Below are 20623 nucleotides of genomic sequence, written 5' to 3'. Positions count from 1 at the left end.
TCTCATCAGGAACTAGGAGGTCGTGGCTTCCTTCAGAAACACTATCTCACTGGATCTCCTCTCTATGGGCCGCTGAACTTAGTTTGGGGGAAGGGGAGCAGGCATGAAAAAAATGTTTAAAACAGGCTTTCACAATCAGATGTGAAGACATGAAAATAAAAGGTATGGGGCTGGGGCTAGTGGTAGAAGTCCGTAACTGAAGCAGGTCAGGAGGCCAAGGCAGACGGAGTCTGCGACCAACTGGGCTATGTGGTGAGACGCTGTGAACGAAACAGATCTCTTTCTAGTGTGTGCCCATAGACAAGTTAGTTACTACCTCTTTAGACCTCATTTGTGCTAGGACGTGACAGGGCCACCGCCTAGGCAGGGCACGATGTATGCAAAGTGAATCAAGGCAGGCTTGACATCACCCCCTGCCCCCAACAGAGAGCTGATGGCACCCAATAGAGAGATGCTGCTGCTCTTCCAGAGAGCCTGACTTTGATTCCCAGCACCTGCTTAGGTGGCTCACAACCACCTGTAGCTCCAGCTTCAGGGACTCTAACACCTTTGCCTCCCAGGGGCACCCACAGCCCATGCACACACTCACCAACACACAGATTGCTATCAGCTCTCGACCAGGGAGCAGCAGGTGGAAACAAACCTTCGAGGGCAGGGCTGGTCCAGCCGGATCATCCCTGTGATCTTGAACTACTGTCTACCGCGGTGAGATGGTGGGGCGGGGGGGGGGGGGGGCACCAAAAGGCCATGCAGCATGATGGCTGAGGCGACGGAAGTCTTGGGAGAAGCGGCGGTTCCCTGTCCACTGTGAGGGGTGTCACCTCCGGCTTTGTGATATTTCAGTTCCAGGAAGACACACTATGTCCCTGAGCAGTGCTTTCAGGGCCGTGGGCAATGACCCTGGGATCATCACCTGGAGAATTGAGGTGAGCGGAATGGGAATCACACCCACCCTGTCGACTGGGATTCAAGCCTGTGGCCACTGAAGGCCAGCATCAAGGGCAGGTTTTCCCAGCCTTGTGCTCAGTGCAGGTCCCCAAACAGAACCAAGCTTGTCCTTCATCCAGCCATCTGCTTGGTGAGTCTGCACTTCCAGTAAACACCTCCGAAAGATGTTTACCTTCCCCAGAGATTCTTGGCGGCTGGTCAGAGAAACAACATAATCATCGTAGGAACACTGGTCCCTACCAGTTTGGGGTGGGGAGGGACCTGCTGCACAGATGGCCATTGCTCATCCCTTTACCCTGTGGGTTTGGTCTCCTCTGGGTGGCTCTGAGCTCTGGTCTGGGTCACTACTGGATACAGGACACACCCACGTCTACCTAGTCAGTTGCAGCAGCTTGAACACCACAAGTAACACGTCCCGGCTCATTTCCAAAGTGTGAGTCACTGCTTTCTGGCAAGCCTCCAAGAGGCTTATGGGAAGCCCAGCCTACTTCCAGTGTTTAAGGCTCCCCATTTACTTCGAAATGAATAGGAAGAGCTCTCCAGGTGGCTCAGTGGATATAGGTATTGTGCAGCCAAGCCTGAACCTGTGTGTGAGCCCTGGGACTCATGTAGTGGAGGAAGAGAACCGACTCCCTCAAGATTCTCTGACCCCCATATGTACAATGTGGCTCTTGGGCATGCCCCATAAATAAATGGGGAGAGAGAGAGAGAGAGAGAGAGAGAGAGAGAGAGAGAGAGAGAGAGAGAGAGAGAGAGAGAGAGAGAGGAATAGGCACTAAACTGGACTCATCAAAAGTTATATATCTAGCCGGGCGGTGGTGGCGCGCGCCTTTAATCCCAGCACTCGGGAGGCAGAGGCAGGCGGATCTCTGTGAGTTCGAGGCCAGCCTGGTCTACAAGAGCTAGCTCCAGGACAGACCCTAGAAACTACAGGGAAACCCTGTCTCGAAAACCCAAAAAAAAAAAAAAAAAAAAAAAAAAAGTTATATATCTAATCTTTTCACACTCAAAATCCAGATTTTACACAGAACTTACACAAATATGGCTGCAGGCTTGCCTTACTTGGGAAGAAATTGTGTCGTTTTCATGTGAGGCTGTATATATGGCCCTCCTAGGATGAGCAAATCAGGGAGGGCCCCAACTCGTGCTCTGAGTGCAAGACACTCAGCCTCAGTACCACCATCTGCTGGCTCTCTCCCTGCTGCTAGCCTCCCCTTTTGCTCAGCTTCCCAGACTTCCTTTGAGCAGCCTCGTGGCTCTAAGTCAGTGGGGGGGCTGAGGGTTGGCCAGAGGAGGGACTTTTACTCAGCCAGTTCTTCCCCTTCCATGGACTTGCCTCAGGGGGCCCACAGGCCTTTCCAGAGGACTAGGGATGAACAAGCAGGACACGGGAAGGACACGGGGAGGACACCACAGCAGATTCGGAGCCAGAGTGATTGGGGCGAGCTCCTAGTCAGAGCAGCAGGCCTGTGCTGTGTTGGCCACCTGCCCCACAAGGCTGTGACGACAGCTCTTCCTCGATCCGTGAGAAAGGTAGAGGGAGGCTGCAGGGAGGGCGGGAGGCAGTATGGCTACATACTCTTCTAATCCTTCTAGAAAATGGAGCTGGTGCTGGTGCCTCAGAGTGCTCATGGTAACTTCTACGAGGGGGACTGCTACGTCATCCTTTCGGTGAGCAATGTCTTCCACATGCAACATTCCTTCCTCAGCAGGCAGTTCCCAGGCCTGTGTCTGTCTAGATTCTCCGTCATGGCATGCAGAGCCTCAAACTGACTGAGAATGGCCACCACCAAGCCTGGGGTTGTGATTGTGCATTAGAGGGTAGGCACAAGCCCCTGCCCCCGACACACACACACACACCACACACACACACACACACACACACACACACACACAGCGCCTCCCTCTCCCACGGTCAGCCGCACACTGAAGTGTTCTGATTAAGGCTACACAAATATACAACCTGTCTGTGGCAACAAAGTTCTCATTGTGAGCTAGAGAGAGTTTCTGTTGCTGTGATAAATGTCCTGACCAAAAGCAGCTTGGGGAGGAAAGGGTTTTATTTCATCATACAGCGTGACTTTTATTTTTATATATCCCAGGGCCACCTGCCTGGGGTTGGCACCACCTGTAATGGGTGGGACCATCCACCTGTAATGGGCGGGGCCCTCCCACGTCAATCACCAGTCAAGAAGAACTAAGCAGGACAAGTGGTATAGGCCTATCATCAGAGCACTTGGGAAGCTAAGGCAGAAGGATTCCCAACTCCAAGGTTAGCCTGGGCTACCTAGGGAGTTCTTGACTAGCCTGAGATATACACAAACATTCTGTCTCCAAAAACCAAAACAGTAGAGCAGGGTAGCCCCTCCTACAATCCTAACACTTGTGTGAGTTGGGCGGTGGTGGCACACGCCTTTAATCCCAGCACTCGGGAGGCAGAGGCAGGCGGATCTCTGTGAGTTTGAGACCAGCCTGGTTTACAAGAGCTAACACTTGTGTGGGAGGTGAAACCGGAAGATTGTGAATTTAGGACCAGCCTCAGAGAATTTGAGCTAGCTTGGGCTACACAATAACTTTTTTAAAAAAGTGTTCATTCTGGTGGAGGAAACAACACCTTGCATGGACAGTGCTGGGAGCTGTACGGTTGTTGAGTGCAGGGGACCTAAAGACTAAGCCTGCAGTATACAACTGGGGAAAGAGTCCCCACTTTGGGAACAAGCTGCCAACTTCCGCCAATGTGGGCAAGCAGGCCTGTAGATGGGTCGGGCCGGTTCTAGTGCCCATTTACAGACTGCAGAGGCTGCGTGCCGGGAAAATCGGCAGAGCGGCAGACAGGAGTGTGGACCTCACCCGCCTCTCCGGCTACCCCCTAGACCCGGAGAGTGGGCAGCCTTCTCTCCCAGGACATTCACTTTTGGATCGGGAAGGACTCCTCCCAGGATGAGCAAAGCTGTGCAGCCATCTACACAACACAGCTGGACGACTACCTGGGAGGCGGCCCCGTGCAGCACCGCGAGGTCCAGTACCACGAGTCGGACACCTTCCGGGGCTACTTCAAGCAGGGTGTCATGTGAGTCTATGCGCGGGAGAGAAGGACACAGCTGTTTCCGAGAGCGGAAACTAAAGGGTCCGTAGGCCTTGGAAGAGACCAGAGAGACCAAAGCCAAGAGTAAAGCAGAGCAGTCACCCGTGCCCATCAGGGTGGGGCGGGGCCCAGTGCTGGGCGGGCTGAGGACCCGCATTGCATGCTGGGGCATGACTAGGGCTGCTGAGGCAAATTCCATTTCTCAGAACTCTAAACCCTTCACACACCTAGGGCCTGAGTGTGCGTGAATTGTGGTGTTTTGTTTTGTGTTTTATTTTCTTGTTTTTTGTTTTGGTTTCGGTTTGGGTTTTTCAAGACAGAGTCTCTCTGTGTAACAGTTCTGGCTGTCCTGGAACTCGCTTCGTAGACCAGGCTGGCCTTGAACGCATAGATTCCTCCCAGGTGCTGGGAATTAAGGCCTGTGCCACCACCGCCCAGCTGTTCCAGAGCATTCTCGACAGTGCGTTAGTGGTGGGAGGAGGCTGGGGTCAATGTAAGTGTCCATCACAGGGAGATGTGTGCATTGGCAGCAGCAGATTAAATACACACCTAGCACACACACACACAAAGACACAGGCTGAGATGTACAACAGAGTGCCAACTTCTTTTTCTATAAAAAAAAAAAATCGGCCGGGCGGTGGTGGCGCACGCCTTTAATCCCTGCACTCGGGAGGCAGAGGCAGGCGGATCTCTGTGAGTTCGAGGCCAGCCTGGTCTATAAGAGCTAGGTCCAGGACAGGCTCTAAATAAGCTGCAGAGAAACCCTGTCTCGAAAAAAAAACCAAAAAAAAAAAAAAAATCGTGCTCACAGGCAATAGGACACATTTCACTAAGTGAAGAAGGGACATTAATCTGCCAGGATATGAGAAGCGTCGTGTCAGGGAGAGTTCTGGGAGGTTGCACGTGGGTGTGGGGATATATAGACTTAACATGGGTGTGGCACACGTCTGTAATCCAAACTTGTGAGGTTCCCTCTGCCCTTAGTACTGCCCTTCTGGTTCTTGGGACTTGGCATTATAATACCTCGGCTCAAATGTCCCTTCAGAAAGACAGCCCTGGCCTTAGACACCGAAGTGACCCTCGGGAGAGCAGGTGCAGGTCTACATTTACTTTGTACATTTGCAAAATACCCCACGTGGGTAGAAACTCAAGCCTGCGTGTCATTACTGCATTTAATTCACAATGACCTCCTAGAACCTAGCAAGGAGTGGGCATCCAACAGTAACTAGATTGCTGCCCCCTCAGTTACAAAAAGGGGGGCGTGGCCTCCGGGATGAAGCACGTGGAGACCAACACATACGACGTGAAGCGGCTTCTACACGTGAAAGGGAAGAGGAACGTCAGGGCCACGGAGGTGAGTCCCACCCTGTGACTGTCCTGCCCCCGACACCTAGGACCAGCCCTCTAAACAGCCCTGACCTTCCCCACACAGGTGGAAATGAGCTGGGACAGTTTTAACCGAGGCGACGTCTTCTTGCTGGACCTTGGAATGGTCATCATCCAGTGGAACGGCCCGGAGAGCAACAGTGGGGAACGACTCAAGGTCTCGCTCTCTCCCGTCCCCTCCAGGCCTAGAGCTGGGCTCCTTGGGTGCCTTTGCCCTTCGCCTTCTATGCTGGCTGACCTTCTGAGGTTCCAGGAGGACTCCTGCCTTAGAGCAGACCCTGGCTTACAGCTAGACCGAGGGCAGGTCTCACCCTGGGGCTCCTCGGCGTCAGGGTAATTTGTCTGCAATCCTGGTGGCTCCCACTGAAGCCATCTGGAAGGAAGGGGTACTGGGTGAGTTGAGTCTCCCGTGGGCTTCTTTGGCAGGCCATGCTTCTGGCAAAGGACATTCGGGACAGGGAGCGAGGGGGCCGTGCTGAAATCGGAGTGGTTGAGGGAGACAAAGAGGCAGCCAGCCCGGAGCTGATGACAGTCCTCCAGGACTCCCTTGGCCGGTGCTCCATTATCAAGCCTGCAGTTCCTGACGAGATCGTGGATCAGCAGCAGAAATCAAATATCACGTTGTATCAGTGAGCACTCAATCCTGGCTGTGGGCTGGAGACTGGGGGTGGGGAGACGGCCCCTAGAAGACCAGGCAGTCAGACTGGGCAGAGGCATCTACTTTTGCTCTTGGGTCAGCCTTCTTAAATGTATCTCCCACAAGCAGCTCAGAGACAGCCCCTCTCGAGGAGGTAGCTATCCTCTATTCTTGTTAGAGTCTCCTGACCTCTGAGTGAGACTTCCTGTACTCTGGTATATCCACGCCAGCAGATGTGGACGGGATAGAGTTTGGAAGGGACACACAATCACCTTCAGAGAACAGAGTTTGTCTTCCTCTCTGTACTCAAGCTGCACTACAGCATGACTTTAGCTATCTATCGGATGCTCTCCAGAGAGAAGGTACAGGTTAGTCTCCCTCCTTCACCAGTGTCTCAGATGCAGCTGGACAGCTGGCAATCACAGAGGTGGCAACAAGGCCTCTGGTCCAGGACCTACTGAACCACGATGTAAGTAGACCTGGAGGGGGCTTTGCTTAGGAAAGCCGGAGTAACTTCAGAGGCAGACCCTGGGCAGAGTCCTCCTTCCAGCTCCTGTATCAGTAACCATACCTATTCCTGGCTGACTCAGGACTGCTACATCCTGGACCAAAGTGGAACCAAGATCTACGTGTGGAAAGGCAAAGGAGCCACGAAGGTTGAGAAACAGGCAGCCATGTCCAAAGCCCTGGTAGGAGCTGTAAATATGTGATACCACCCAAATACTATGCCAGGGTCACCAGAGACATGCACCCCAGACACACCAGGCCCCGAGCACAGAACAAGTGGCAAGAACTTCACAGTAAACAGAGCGAGTGGGATACAAAGGCAGGATTTACCTTTTCCAGCTGAGTGTTCTGAGCAAGACCTCTGAGCTTCAGTTCCTGATATCTAACAGGGGTACCTACCCCTGTCTCCCAGAACCATGCTGGGAGGTAGTGGTGCATGCCTTTAATTCCAGCACTCAGAAGGCAGAGGCAGGTAGATCTCTGTAAGTCCGAGGCCAGCCTGGTCCACAGAGTGAGTTCCAGGATAGCCAGGGCAACACAGAGAACCCTGTCTCAAAAAACAAAAGAAACAGAAACAAAAAGTCATAAAACATTCAGAACCATACTGGAACACAGAAGCTGCTTCTGGAAGGTTCTGCTGTTAGTGAAGGGGATATCACATGTCCACATTAAGGGACCAGTCTTCAAGGGGCATTTACTAAATTTTTCAGACCTAGCACATAACCCAGGTGTGATTCCTTAAAAACAATAAATGCCTGTCTCAGAATTTCTTTTAAGAAAAAGCACAGCCTGGTCTACAAGAGCTAGTTCCAGGACAGGCTCTAAAGCTGCAGAGAAACCCTGTCTCGAAAAACAAAAAACAAAAAACAAAAAACAAAAAAAAAAAGAAAAAGCAATAACTGAACTATGATACAAAGTTGGTAGAGTTACAAAGTAGGTCTTGCAAAATCAACCGATAATGGTCATAATCATGGCAGTCTAATGAGGAGACCCAAGGTGTTTGTATCTTTTGGTGGCAGGTTACATGGGACCTTAGACAAAAGTGAGGTAGAGGTTGGCTATGATTCCCAAGGGCGGGGAAGGGAGGGTCCTACCACGTGACTTCAGAGGAATAAAGTACCAGATGAGCAAACACTTGGCATGTGCCCTGACTGATGTCCTTTTTGTATGGGGGTGCCGTAGGATTTCATCAAGATGAAGGGTTATCCCAGCAGCACCAACGTGGAGACCGTCAATGATGGCGCTGAGTCAGCCATGTTCAGACAGTTGTTCCAGAAATGGTCCGTGAAGGACCAGACTACAGGCTTGGGCAAAATATTTAGCTTTGGCAAAATTGGTGAGTTTTCCCCTTATGTGTGTTCTTGTACTTGGAGCCCTAGGATGAGGCACGCGTGTGTCTTGCTCACTCGGCCTTCTCCGCCCCTTTCTCTGCAGCTAAAGTTTTCCAGGAGAAGTTCGACGTGAGTCTCCTGCACACCAAGCCAGAAGTGGCTGCCCAGGAGAGGATGGTGGATGATGGCAATGGCAAAGTCGAGGTGCGCCTGGCGAGGGCAACACTAGGCCCCTGCCATGGCCCTGCTGCAGAGGGGGAGCAGCCTGTTCTGCAGCCACTCCACAATTCTGTGCTCTCTAAGAGGCTTGGAGTTGGCTATTCCCCCACAACATTCAGGAAAAGGAAAGTGAGAGGCACATCCCCCACAATGGCCCTCACCTAGAAGACACATCTAAGCCATCACTCAGTCTACAAAGACCTAGGTTGTACTGGACCAGTGTGACCTGTGACCCCTACCCTCAGAATTCATATCACACAATGTGATTGGCCTTCCAGGCAGAAAAGATGCAGAGAGAGGGAGTACTTGGGGTGGATGTTAGCACCATCCCCTCTTGGGTTCTGTGAAACATTGCCCAGTTCCCCGTAGGTGGAATTCTCTGAACAGGATGCCCCTCTCTGGGTAGCCTAGTGTCTCCTCTCATGCCCAGGTCTGGAGAATTGAAAACCTGGAGTTGGTCCCTGTGGAACATAAGTGGTACGGCTTCTTCTACGGAGGAGACTGCTATCTGGTGTTCTACACTTACGAAGTAAATGGGAAGCCCCACTACATCCTATACATCTGGCAGGTAGGTCGGCCAGCTCTCAGTGATGGATCCAGATGCCCCGGCCACGGGTCCGAGGTCCACAACTCCTCTCTCACCACTGCAGGGCCGCCACGCCTCACAGGATGAGCTGGCAGCCTCGGCCTACCAGGCTGTGGAGGTGGATCAGCAGTTTGGTGGAGCCCCAGTGCAGGTTCGGGTGAGCATGGGGAAGGAGCCACGCCACTTCATGGCCATCTTTAAAGGAAAGCTGGTTATCTACGAGGTGAGGACCTGCAGACAAAACCACCTGTGCAGGAATGCTCAGGGCTGAGGAGTCCGTATAGAGCAGGGCAGGCCAGGGTTGGGTGAGGGGGGTGTGCGTCAGGGGGTCAACACAGGGGACAATGACAATGACAGTCAAGGGAATCTCCAATGGCTAGGGCTCCGAGTCCAAACCCCTGTCCAGTTGGTGCTCACGGTCTTTTGCAATCTGAGCCGTGTTACCGGTACAGGTGTAGCTGCCCCAGTTGCCCACCCTGCACCCTTCCGACACTGCTCTGCTCCTCCTCCCTCACTGCCCAGATGTCTAAGGCCCACTTCTGTGGAGCCCTGGCGGAGCAAGGGCGGGCAATGCAGTGGTCCTGTCAGTTGTCACATCGAGTCCCTTGCCACGTAGAAGCCAAGTTTCTTAATCTGCTTCCTCGTGGGCACGGTGGAGTAACATACGATTCACAGAATTATACCGAGGTCGGTGAGTGGTGGCAGACACGGGTGTAGGGCGACATTCCCACTCGGATCCTTTCCAGGTAGCCTAGGAGACCTTGAGGGGTAAAGACGGAATCCAGTACATCTCGGTCCACGACAGCCACCTCACGTGGTCCTCCATAGATCTGGCCTCCACTTTCTTTTCTTTCTCTCTAGGGCGGGACTTCTAGGAAGGGAAATGCAGAGCCTGACCCTCCGGTGAGACTCTTCCAGATCCAAGGAAATGACAAATCCAACACCAAAGCAGTGGAAGTCTCGGCCTTCGCTTCCTCGCTCAACTCTAACGACGTCTTCCTGCTGCGAACTCAGACGGAACACTACCTGTGGTATGGCAAGGTAAGATGGCTGGTAGGTCCTAGCCCCTGGAGCTTGCCACGCTTGCCCTGGCTCCACCCTCAGCCCCGCCAGCAAGGCAAAAGGTACTAAAGAGTAGGCTGGTGCCGTCAAGAGGAGGGCCTGCCCCGTTGAGTCTTCAGAGGAAGCATCCACATTCCGCAGTCAGGGCCCCCAGAGACACGGCACGTGTTCCCATGCGTGGACCCTGGGGCGGGACAGGCTGACAAGGACAAAGCACAGGAGGTGCCATCACTCCAGGCGGCGCAAGAGCTTTAAAAGAGAATTCAGGGCCCAGTGTGGTGATGTGTGGCTTAACCAGCACTTGGGAGGCTGAGGCAGGAGGATCATGAGTCTGAGGCCAGACTGTCTGGGCACAGTCAGAACCTATCTCAAAAAAAACAAAAGAGTTTCTGGGGTGGGGTGAAGATGGTGCGGGTGAGTTGGCTCAAGGGGTAAAGATTGTCAACAATATGGCTTTGATCCCTGTATCCCACGGTGGAAAGAGGGATCTGACTCCCAAAAGTGGCCCTCTGACTGCCATACATGTACTCCGGCATGCGTGCCTCCATCATAAAAACACATACAATAATTAATCAGTCAATTAACTAAATTTTAAAATGAGAGGAAATGAATATGGTGGCATGAACCTATATTTCTCGCTACTTGGGAGGTTGGTGTGGAAACATCCCAAGCTCAAGGAGAGCCTGGCACAGCAAGACCCTGTGCCAAAAAAAAAGAAACAAGCAAAAAATGGGGATCTGGCTAAGAAAAACACCAGATATCATTGCTGGGGAATGCTATAGTAAGGTGTCACTACCCTTCTATCGGATGACGAAAACACAAATAATATAAAACATGGCGCAGGAACGTCCTGCACTGTTTGTAGGGCTGCAAAGTGGGGCGTATTTTAGAAAAGAGCCTGACAGTTTCTAATAAAATTATACTCACATTTACCACACAATCCAGCAACACAACCCCTGCATATTTACTGCAGTAGACTAAACCACCGTCCTCAGTGGCTAGGGAGATGGCGCACCCGGTACGGGGCTTTGCTGTTATAGCACAAGCACCCGGGTTCTGATCCCCAGCACCACGAAAGGCTGAGAATAACCTGCACACACATATAGGCATGCATACACACATACACACACACACATATATGCACACACATACACACATATATACACATACACACACACACACACACACACACACACACACGAACACGAACACAGAGACGCACACTCTTTAGGGGCTGGAGAAACGGCTCAGCAGAGGTGCCTCTTGCACAGGACCTGGGCTTAGTTCCCACATGTGGCTCATAGCCATCTGTAGCCCTTGTTCCAGGAGATCCAGTGCTCTTTGACCTCCAGGCACTGCACGCATTAGTGCATACACACACGGACAAAACACTCATACACATAAAATAAATCCTAAAAAAAACACCCAGCAAACAAAAACCCCTTACACAAAGAGTTGTACACACTTGGAGAGCACACGTATTCGCAATCCCCCCAAATCAGAAGAAATCTGGAGGACGGAGAGACACAAGTGTGTTCATACAATGGAGCACTCTGCAGTGAAGATGAAAGCCACTTGCACACTCAGCGTGGAGGAGTCTTCAATTCATGCTGACTCAAAGTATCCGAACGCTGAGGCTGAATGTCACTTGCTTCCACTTAAGAGAGTCTAGAAATGGCGAGATTGTTCTAACGGAGAACAGCCTCGTTTAGCAGCTGTCACAAGTTCAGGGCTCCCCTCCAGACGGGTAGGAAATGTCACCGTAATGGCACTGTGGCAACCGAGTTCTGTTTTTAAGCCTTGTGGAGCCCAGCACAGTCAACTTCACTGTAATTTTAAAAAATATTACAGCACAGAGACCGGGTGGTGGCACACGCCTTTAATCCCAGTACTTGGGAGGCAGAGGCAGGTGAATCTCTGTGAGTTCAAGGCCAGCCTGGTCTACAGAGTGAGTTCCAGGACAGCCAGGGCTGTTATACAGAGAAACCCCGTCTTGAAAACCCTTGCACCAAGAGAAAGAATGAAAAGTGCACATTAGGCCTGGGAGATCTAGTGCTTGCTCTAGAGGCAAAGCATTTGCTATGCATGTGCACGACCCTAGGCTGAATACCCCCGCATTTACAATCAGGGAGCTCATGCGCTGGGATTCTTGGTGAAGCTAAACCAGCAGTGACCGCTGCGGGCTCCGGAACAGGCCTACCCTTTGCCTGCATGTCCTGCCTTCCTCCCCTCCCCATCCTTAGGCGGTGCAGCTCAGAGCTGACCCCATCCAGTCTTGCGTCCCCTATCAAAGAGCCCCATGTTTCTAACACCTATGCCTCCCTCACCCACTCAGGGGTCCAGCGGGGATGAGCGGGCAATGGCTAAGGAGCTGGTGGAACTTCTCTGTGATGGCAACGCGGACACTGTGGCCGAGGGCCAGGAGCCACCTGAGTTCTGGGGCCTTCTGGGAGGAAAAGCACCCTATGCTAATGACAAAAGGTACATGAACACACCAGCCCTGTATCCTGGTTCCTCTAGGCTCATGGCCTGTACAGATCCTAAGATCCTTCATGGTGTTAAATGTGATTTCTGAGCTGGGGACACAGCAAAGTCCTTGTGCAAGCATCGGGCCTGAGTTCCATCCCTCAGAATGTACATTACAAGACAGACAGACAGCTGGGCGGAGGTGGCGCACGCCTTTAATCCCAGCACTCGGGAGGCAGAGGCAGGCGGATCTCTGAGTTCGAGGCCAGCCTGGTCTACAAGAGCTAGTTCCAGGACAGGCTCTAGAAACTACAGGGAAACCCTGTCTCGAAAAAACAAACAAACAAAAAAACCCAACAAGACAGACAGACAAAAAATAGCTACTGCAACACAGGGCTGCAATCCTGCCGCTGGGGGTGGGGTGGAGACAAGAGGATCCCTTAGACTGCTGGCCAGCTAGTCTAGCCAAATTGACACACTCCAGGCTCTGTGAGAGACCCTGTCTCAAAAAACGAGGGTGGAGCGCTACGGAGGAAGACACCCAAAGCCACCTCTGCCCTCATGTGTACATGCACACATGTGCGTGCACACACACAGGCACCCACACAATGACCAGGATTCCTGTGCAGCTCTGCCCTTCCGCATGACTGTCCTGCAGGCTACAGCAAGGAATCCTGGACGTACAGGTCCGGCTCTTCGAATGTTCCAATAAGACTGGCCGGTTCCTTGTTACCGAGGTCACGGACTTCACCCAGGATGACCTGAACACAGGTGATGTGATGCTCCTGGACACCTGGGACCAGGTAAGACACAGCCCTAGAGTTCAGGACGACTAGCAAAGATCATAGTTTGGGCCGGATTATGCGTGGCGTCCCCACCCAGGATGAAAGCTAGTGCTGGACCAACTAAGTAAAACATCTTCAGTGGTTACTAGAGAGACTGCTTTATGCCACAGTCAGAACAGAATGGTCTTTAAAACTTTCCAGCTAAAAGCCGGGCGGTGGTGGCGCACGCCTTTAATCCCAGCACTCGGGAGGCAGAGGCAGGCGGATCTCTGCGAGTTCGAGGCCAGCCTGGTCTACAAGAGCTAGTTCCAGGACAGGCTCTAGAAACTACAGGGAAACCCTGTCTCGAAAAACCAAAAAAAAAAAAAACCTTTCCAGCTAAGACAGGGTGTGGCGGCTCATGCCTTTAATCCCAGCGCTCAGGAGGCAGGGGCAGGCGATCTCTGGGTTTAGGGCCAGCCTGTTCTGCAGGGTGAGTTTCAGGACAGCTACATATAGAAACCCTGTCTCAAAACAACAATAACAATGAAACTCACAAACTATATTAGGGTTTCTATTGCTGTGATAAGACACCATAACCACAGCAACTCTTATAAATGAAAAGATTTAATTGGGGTGGCTCGCTTACAGTTCAGAAGTTTAATCCCATTGTCTCCATGAGACAATGAGAAAGCAATGAGAATTTCTCCAATGAGAAAGCAAGACAGCATGCAGGTAGACATGACTCCGAGAGAAGGGGCTGAGAGTTCTTACATCTTGACTCACAGGTAACAGGAAGTAGTCTGTTATGCTGGGCATAGCTTGAGCATATAAGAGACCTCAAAGCCCGCCTCCCCAGTGACACATTTCCTCCAACAAGACCACCCCTACTCCAACAAGGCCACATTCCTGAGAGTGCCACTCACTTTGAGACCCAGTTTCTTTCAAACGACACCAGCCTTAAGCCCATATACCGGCACATGCCTGGAATCCAGCTATATAGAAACCCAGCTAGCAGGTAGAGGCAGGAGGATCAAAGTTTAAGGCCAGCCAGGGTCCCTGTCTCAAAAACCTAGAAATTGGGCTAGCAAGACAGCCCAGTGAGTAAGGTGCTTGCCACCAAAGGTGATGACCAGAGTTCAATCCCCAAGACCCACACAGTGGAAGGCAAGAACTCTGACTCCTGTAAGTTGCCCTCTGACCTCCACACCTACACTGTGGCACACATGTGCCCACATATGTTAAATAAATGGATACAATAGAAAATTTAAACGAAACAAATTCCTCTCACCACCCTGGGAACTTTCTCGCCTTACTTTGGAAAGCAAAGCGTACGTAGCATATATCCTGCCCCTATTTGAGGATGGATGACACCGGATCCCAAAGCCTTCTAGGAAGTATGAATGAGATGTCTCCCTGAGTGTGTCATTGTCTTCAGAGCAGCTTAGCGAGCTTCCTCCATGCTAATGGGTGAGCTAAGCAATGTCGCCGGGTGAAGAGCCCACCCGACAGTGTTTACAGGCTACTGGGGAGGGCCAGGCAAAGAATCATCAGTGCTTTATGAGGTATAGAAGACATTCAATATGGTTCAGGGTTCTGAGAGGAATCTCCTGGAGGAGACGGCTCCCAGATGAATAGCAAAGGATGAGTAGGGTCCGGGGCAAAGGAACTGGTACCTGGACAGTAAGACATGAAATCCTAACAGAGAGTAAAATAAGCCTGACAAGGTGGGTCACACTTGAAATCCCAGCACTTGGGAGGCTGAGGCAGGAGAATTTATGTGAGTTAATGGTTAGCTTTGGCTGCAGAGGGAAAGAGTAAGCTTGAGGCCAGCCTGGGCTATAGAGTGAGATACTGTCTCAAAACCAACCAAACAAACAGAAAGACAGAGCTAAGATGCACCCTAGGGATAGCATCTGAGAAGTAGCTGTGGACTGTGGACCTGGCCTATCAATCACTGGAGAGCAGGATGGGGGCCCAGAAAGAGCTGCTGCTGGCTGCACGAAGGCAGTGACAGGAAGAGAGAGGTGGTGACAGACCAGAGGTCTGCCTTGGTCAAGCTGGCAAGTCCAACGACTCACTGGATATAGACTATGGCCCGGACTGTCATGACGTCCTAGCCTAGGGTGACTGGATGGCTCAGGCATACCAAGAATGGACATTTCAGTAGGCACTTAGACAGAAAGGGCTACATTTGGCTCTGCTGAGGTTTGAGGAACACAGAGAAAGCATGACTGTTTTGTAGGCTGTTAACTCGGGAAGCTTAGGTTTAGGAATGAAGAGACACATGGTGATTAAAAAAAATCACAAAATCAAGCTGCTTCTAGAACCTTCCTCTTGAGACCACACATGAGGCCGAGAGCATTGTCTGTGGCTCTGACTGGCTGGGGGGATGGGGCGATGTGCACAGCAGCACCTAGTCCTTGCCGTGACCACACTGACATTATAAAACTGGTGCCACAGGTGTTCCTGTGGATAGGAGCTGAGGCCAATGCCATGGAGAAGGAAGGGGCCCTCTCGACTGCCCAGGAGTACCTGGTAACTCACCCCAGCGGCCGAGACCCCGACACGCCGATCCTGATCATCAAGCAGGGCTTTGAGCCTCCTACCTTCACTGGCTGGTTCCTGGCATGGGACCCTCACATGTGGAGTGTAAGAAACTGGGGGTGCCGTTCTGACTGCCAGGGAGCTCAGAACCCAGGGCGGGGGTTGGGTACTGACTCAAGAGCCAAGTAAAACCAGGCCCTCACTCTCCCTTCCCACTGAAGTCCTTGCCTTGCTTTGCTTCTCTTGGGCTTCAGTCCCACAGGAGAAAGCTGAGCTCTGAGAGGTGGCCACCTGCTTCTTCTTGCCACCAAAGAACGTCGATCATGTGTAAGGCCCTTTGGACCCTACATGACCTTCAAGCAAACCGAAATCCTTTAAGATTCTACCACGTGGGGCTGGAGAGATGGCTCAGCGGTTAAGAGCATTGCCTGCTCTTCCAAAGGTCCTGAGTTCAATTCCCAGCAACCACATGGTGGCTCACAACCATCTGTAATGAGGTCTGGTGCCCTCTTCTGGCCAGTAGGGACACATGTAGACAAAATATTGTATACATAAGAAAGAAAGAAAGAAAGAAAGAAAGAAAGAAAGAAAGAAAGAAAGAAAGAAAGAAAGAAAGAAAAGAAAAATAAGATTTAAAACAAAAGATTCTACCACGTTTTGCTTTTCCTGAAAATACACACCGTCCCTCAGATGCCTCTTCCCTGTTATCAGCCAATACCTCATCCTGTTTTCTCTGTCTCTTCGCAGGCGGGAAAATCGTACGAGCAGTTAAAGAAAGAACTGGGAGATGCCGCTGCTATCGTGCGCATCACCGCCGTAAGTGGGGTCTACCCTCAGACAAGGCTGCCACTGCTCTCATGCGAATCACAGCCAAGGGGAGGGAAGGGGGTGCTATTTCCCTTAGACAAGGCTCTCCAGAATCATGGAGCGACAGCATATGCTACAGATGCCACACAGGCAAACCCTTGGCGCCTTTAAGGACTCCCCCAGTTGTCTCCTTGGATGCAAAGGGGTTTTTGTTTTGTTTGAGGTGCAGACTAGACTCTACTGTTGAATTACACCCATCCTCAGAGGTATTTTAAATCAGCAGAAAAGCAGGTCACAAGCACTTAAAAAGCAAACATGGGAGAATCCTGAGGTCTAGGCCAACCTAGTCTACACAGTAAGACCTTCGTCTCAAAAATAGTGGCGGGTGGAGGAGGGGGAGAAAAAGCAGGTCTCAGAGCCAAGCTCCTAATTTCCTGCCTTACAGAACATGGGGAGGGGCAGGGGCGGAGAGCTGGCTTAGCTGGGTGCCCTCGAGGGAATAGGGGTGGAGTGCTGGCTTGGCAGAGAGAGCATGCGCTGTTCGTCCAGATTGCCAGCATGTGTGCTGAGTGGCTCACGAGAGACGGTAACTACAGCCCCAGAAGTATATGTTCCTCTGGCTCCAAGAGCATCTGTACTTGTGTGCACATAGACGCCCCCACAGACATAATATACAAAATCAACTTGAGTTTAAGGTCATCCTTGGTGACATATTAAGTGGAGTATACATGAACCCTGCGTCAAAAACCAAACTAAATAAGAAAGAAAGAATAAGAATAAAACCTACCTTATTATTCAGCTTTTCTGCCTCTCAGGAGAGATTAAGGTTACTGGCAGTATTTCTCAGAGGCAAGCTTCTAACCCAAATGATACTAGTTTCCGACAATGAAATCCGCAGCAGCTCAGGCTGCTGACCCCTATTTCAACAGCTAAAAAAGTGGAGCTTACAGCCAGCAGCCAGCAGCCCTGGAGTGTCAGGACAGGATGCATGGCACAGGGTGTTCAACACCGTGCTCTACAATGTCAGATCCCAAAGCGAATGGGAGGCGGTTAGTGTGTTTAAATTGGACGTAAGCGTGCCTTTAGTCTCAAGGCGTTTAGTCACTGGAAACATGGGACCTAAATAAAAATGCCAAGGAAAGGGATGTAGTCAGAGTGTTCAGGGAAGCCTTGCGGCTGGAGGCAGGAGTCAGTGGCAGAGCACCTGCCTAGCCCACGAACTCTGGGTTCAAATCTCAGCACTACATAAATAAATACAGTAAAGACCTAAGTATGCACTACATAAATAAATACAGTACTACATAATGAATACAGTACTACATAATAAGTACAGTAAAGACCTAGTGCATTGTGTACACAGCCCTGGCTCTAAGCACTCACGTTAGGCCTCCTGAATCAACTTTCCAAGGTCATTCTGACATGCGTCCAGCTTTGGGGACCACCATTCTGGAAGATGATCACAAAGACTAAAAAGCAGCAGAAGCCAAAATGTAAACCTTGCACACACAGAACTGACACGTAAGACACCAGTCCCTGCCCATGTCTGTGCTCTTCCCTTACGTAGGATATGAAGAACGCAACCCTCTCCCTGAATTCTAATGAGAGTGAGCCAAAGTATCACCCTGTAGAAGTCCTACGGAAAAGTCAGAACCAGGGGCTGCCCGAGGATGTGAACCCTGCCAAAAAGGAGGTATGCAGCCGTGGGGCTGAAGGTGGGGGGTGGACTCCCCACAGGTTAAAGCACCAACCTTGAGAAATGGCTTAGGAGCTTGGACACACGGCAGGCACTCTAGGGGCATCTGCGCTACTGACTCAATTGGAGGCTCCTCCTTGACTTCCTTCCTACCCCCAAAGGAATCCATCCGGTAGCCTCTCTGCTGCTGGTCCAGTCCAGCCACCGTGCACTGTGAACTAACCTGTTTGCTCACCATGCCCCAAATTCTTCCCTGGCATAATCATAATTAACAGCCAGGGATTGTTCAAAAGCAGCTGATGCCGCTCTATTTAAAATAAACACCTCACAGGCTGGCAAGACCACTCAGAGGGTAAAGGCATCTGCCATCAAACTTAATGACCTGAGTTCAGCACTCAGGACCCACATAGTGTGAGGAGATGATTGTCCCACAAGTTAATCCCTGATCTCTAAATGCATCCCTCACAAGTGAAAATTTTATACCATCTCCAATGGCTTTCCACTGAAAAGACCTCCAGTCTGGCCCTCTCCTTGGGGTCTCAACACCCTCCTAGCCCTGCTTTCCTATCCCTCGAACATGCTCACTCCAGCCATGGCATCGGTACGCTAGCTCCTAGAAGAGCCAGCCCCTTGCCGGTTAGAGTTCAGCTCTGGTTGGCCTTCCCTGACTGCCAATTTCCTATGTCCCGACCTCCCCCTCCCTGCAGTGCGCACCCCCTTGGACTGTCAAGTCTTAGGTTTTAGTTAAATGAATGAATATATTCAGGCTGAATGGACAGATGAGTGAATGGGTTTTTCCCCTTGAAAGAGTTGATTAAAAGAGTCTGTATATTCTGTAACATCTTAAGATGTTATGACCCAGTCTTAAGCATCTAGACTACACTGTTCTTAGATGCAGAGGCCACAGGTCAGTTGGGCTTGGGGACCCATGACAGTAATCCAGGCACTAGGGTGACTAAGGCAGGGGAGTCACTATAGTTCCAAGCCAGCAAGGCCCTGCAGTGAGTTCCATGACAGCCTGGGCTATGGTGAGATGCTCTTTCGGAAAATAATAGTAAATAAAGGTTGTAGCTTAATGACCTCAACATGGGCACTGGATTGGTGTGAGCTACTCAACCTTGCATTTTAAGAATTCTGGGGTTTAGGGGTACAGTGCAGGGGTAGAGCACATTCTCAGGCTCCTCAGACAGTCCTGGGGCTACTCTCTAGCACCAAATAAGTGTTCAATAAGAATGGTAGTTAAGGGGGGGGGGGCTGGAGAGATGGCTCAGTGGTTAAGAGCATTGCCTGCTCTTCCAGAGGTCCTGAGTTCAATTTCTGGCAACCACATGGTGGCTGACAACCATCTGTAATGAGGTCTGATGCCCTCTTCTGGCCTGCAGGCATACACACAGACAGAATATTGTATGCATAATAAATAAATATTTTTAAAAAAAAAAGAATGGTAGTTAAGGGCACGAAGCAAAGAACACTCCATTCGATTCTCCATTCTTCCAAAATCAAATGTTTATAATCCATCCAGAACATTAAAAAACCCATTCACTGCCTATGGGGCAAGGAACCAGAACCGTGTTGTAAATCCAATCAGCTGCTCCCGCTGGCCCAGTGGGACTCCGTGGCCAATGAAGAACTTTGGTCTGTTACATTCTTCCTGGACATCCATCTGATGCAGGCCTTCCAGGGCCTGCCATTGCTGTCTGTGGTGCTAGGGTTCAAAGCCAGGCAGGATCGCTTGCATGCTAGGCAAGCGCCCAGTCGCGCAGCTGCTTGGCCAGCCCACCCACCCCCTCACCTGCTGGCACTGATGCCGGCCCTGCCTTCCCTCTCTGCCTTCCCTCTCATTACAAGTTTCCTTTTCTCACAGAATTACCTCTCGGAGCAAGACTTTGTGTCTGTGTTCGGCATGACAAGAGGACAGTTCACTGCTCTGCCCGGCTGGAAACAGCTCCAGCTGAAGAAAGAAAGGGGGCTTTTCTAAAGCCAGGCGTCTGGTGTCTGTCCACATCAGAGAGCAAGCACACAGTGCCAACGTCAGCCACGAAGTCACACCAACTGAGCCTGGCATTCGGCGGCTTCAGATACAACAGATCTGAAAGTCCTGGCGTGCTCTTTTCTCCTTCCCATTCATCCTTGCATTCCTTGGTTGTCGTATACTAAAATGTTGCCTACGCACGGTTTGGCTTTTGTGGCCTTAGCAGAAAGCATGAATGTAGACAGGTTGAGAGAACTGGAAACTGAGCTTAAAATATTTAATGCCTCAGGGCCCACATTTGCTTTAAGCTACACCCTGTACCCCCAAGCACTGGCGTTACTGCACGCACTGAAGGCCAGACTCCAAAGGCCCAGGTCTACCATGTACCAGAGCATGCTCAACTTTTGAAATAAAGAGGCCACACGAGCACAGCGGCGTCCTCTCCAGTCTTCCTTCTTATGGTGACTTTAGTAGCATTTCAGTGCTGAGAAAGCACAGAAGCCATGCTGAAGCTGGGCCTGGGTCACAAACAAACCTGTAATCCCAGCTACCGGCTCAGCTGGGGCAGGTACACAGTGAGGTCAAGGCCTGCCTGGACTGCGGGGTGAATTCA

The 20623-nt window shown here is 51.2% G+C and overlaps 1 protein-coding gene across 1 annotated transcript; it reads left to right on the top strand.

Annotated features, from left to right (window-relative positions):
- The first annotated feature begins 860 nt into the window (after positions 1-860).
- Avil (advillin) lies at positions 861-20079 on the top strand. The gene is made up of 19 exons (XM_038314874.1): positions 861-926; positions 2545-2619; positions 3822-4018; positions 5279-5387; positions 5466-5576; positions 5846-6048; positions 6447-6525; positions 6647-6745; positions 7746-7899; positions 7998-8098; positions 8544-8681; positions 8764-8922; positions 9561-9740; positions 12097-12242; positions 12886-13030; positions 15455-15643; positions 16286-16354; positions 17910-18035; positions 19903-20079. Exons 1-19 carry the CDS (start codon positions 861-863, stop codon positions 20014-20016), a joined length of 2460 nt encoding a protein of 819 aa, XP_038170802.1. The 3' UTR covers positions 20017-20079.
- Positions 20080-20623: the final 544 nt, after the last annotated feature.

Source organism: Arvicola amphibius, chromosome 17 (genome assembly GCF_903992535.2).
Source record: "Arvicola amphibius chromosome 17, mArvAmp1.2, whole genome shotgun sequence".
NCBI lineage: Eukaryota > Metazoa > Chordata > Mammalia > Rodentia > Cricetidae > Arvicola > Arvicola amphibius.
This window is presented reverse-complemented; position numbering and strand designations above follow the sequence as displayed.

What these genes read in the sequence shown, in the direction of transcription:
- Avil (XM_038314874.1), top strand. Translation starts at nt 861, where the DNA reads ATGTCCCTGAGCAGTGCTTTCAGGGCCGTGGGCAATGACCCTGGGATC. An exon ending in TACTTCAAGCAGGGTGTCAT is followed by an intron (nt 4,019 to 5,278) that starts GTGAGTCTATGC and finishes CTGCCCCCTCAG; the next exon opens with TTACAAAAAGGGGGGCGTGG. An exon ending in TCCTGGACACCTGGGACCAG is followed by an intron (nt 13,031 to 15,454) that starts GTAAGACACAGC and finishes CTGGTGCCACAG; the next exon opens with GTGTTCCTGTGGATAGGAGC.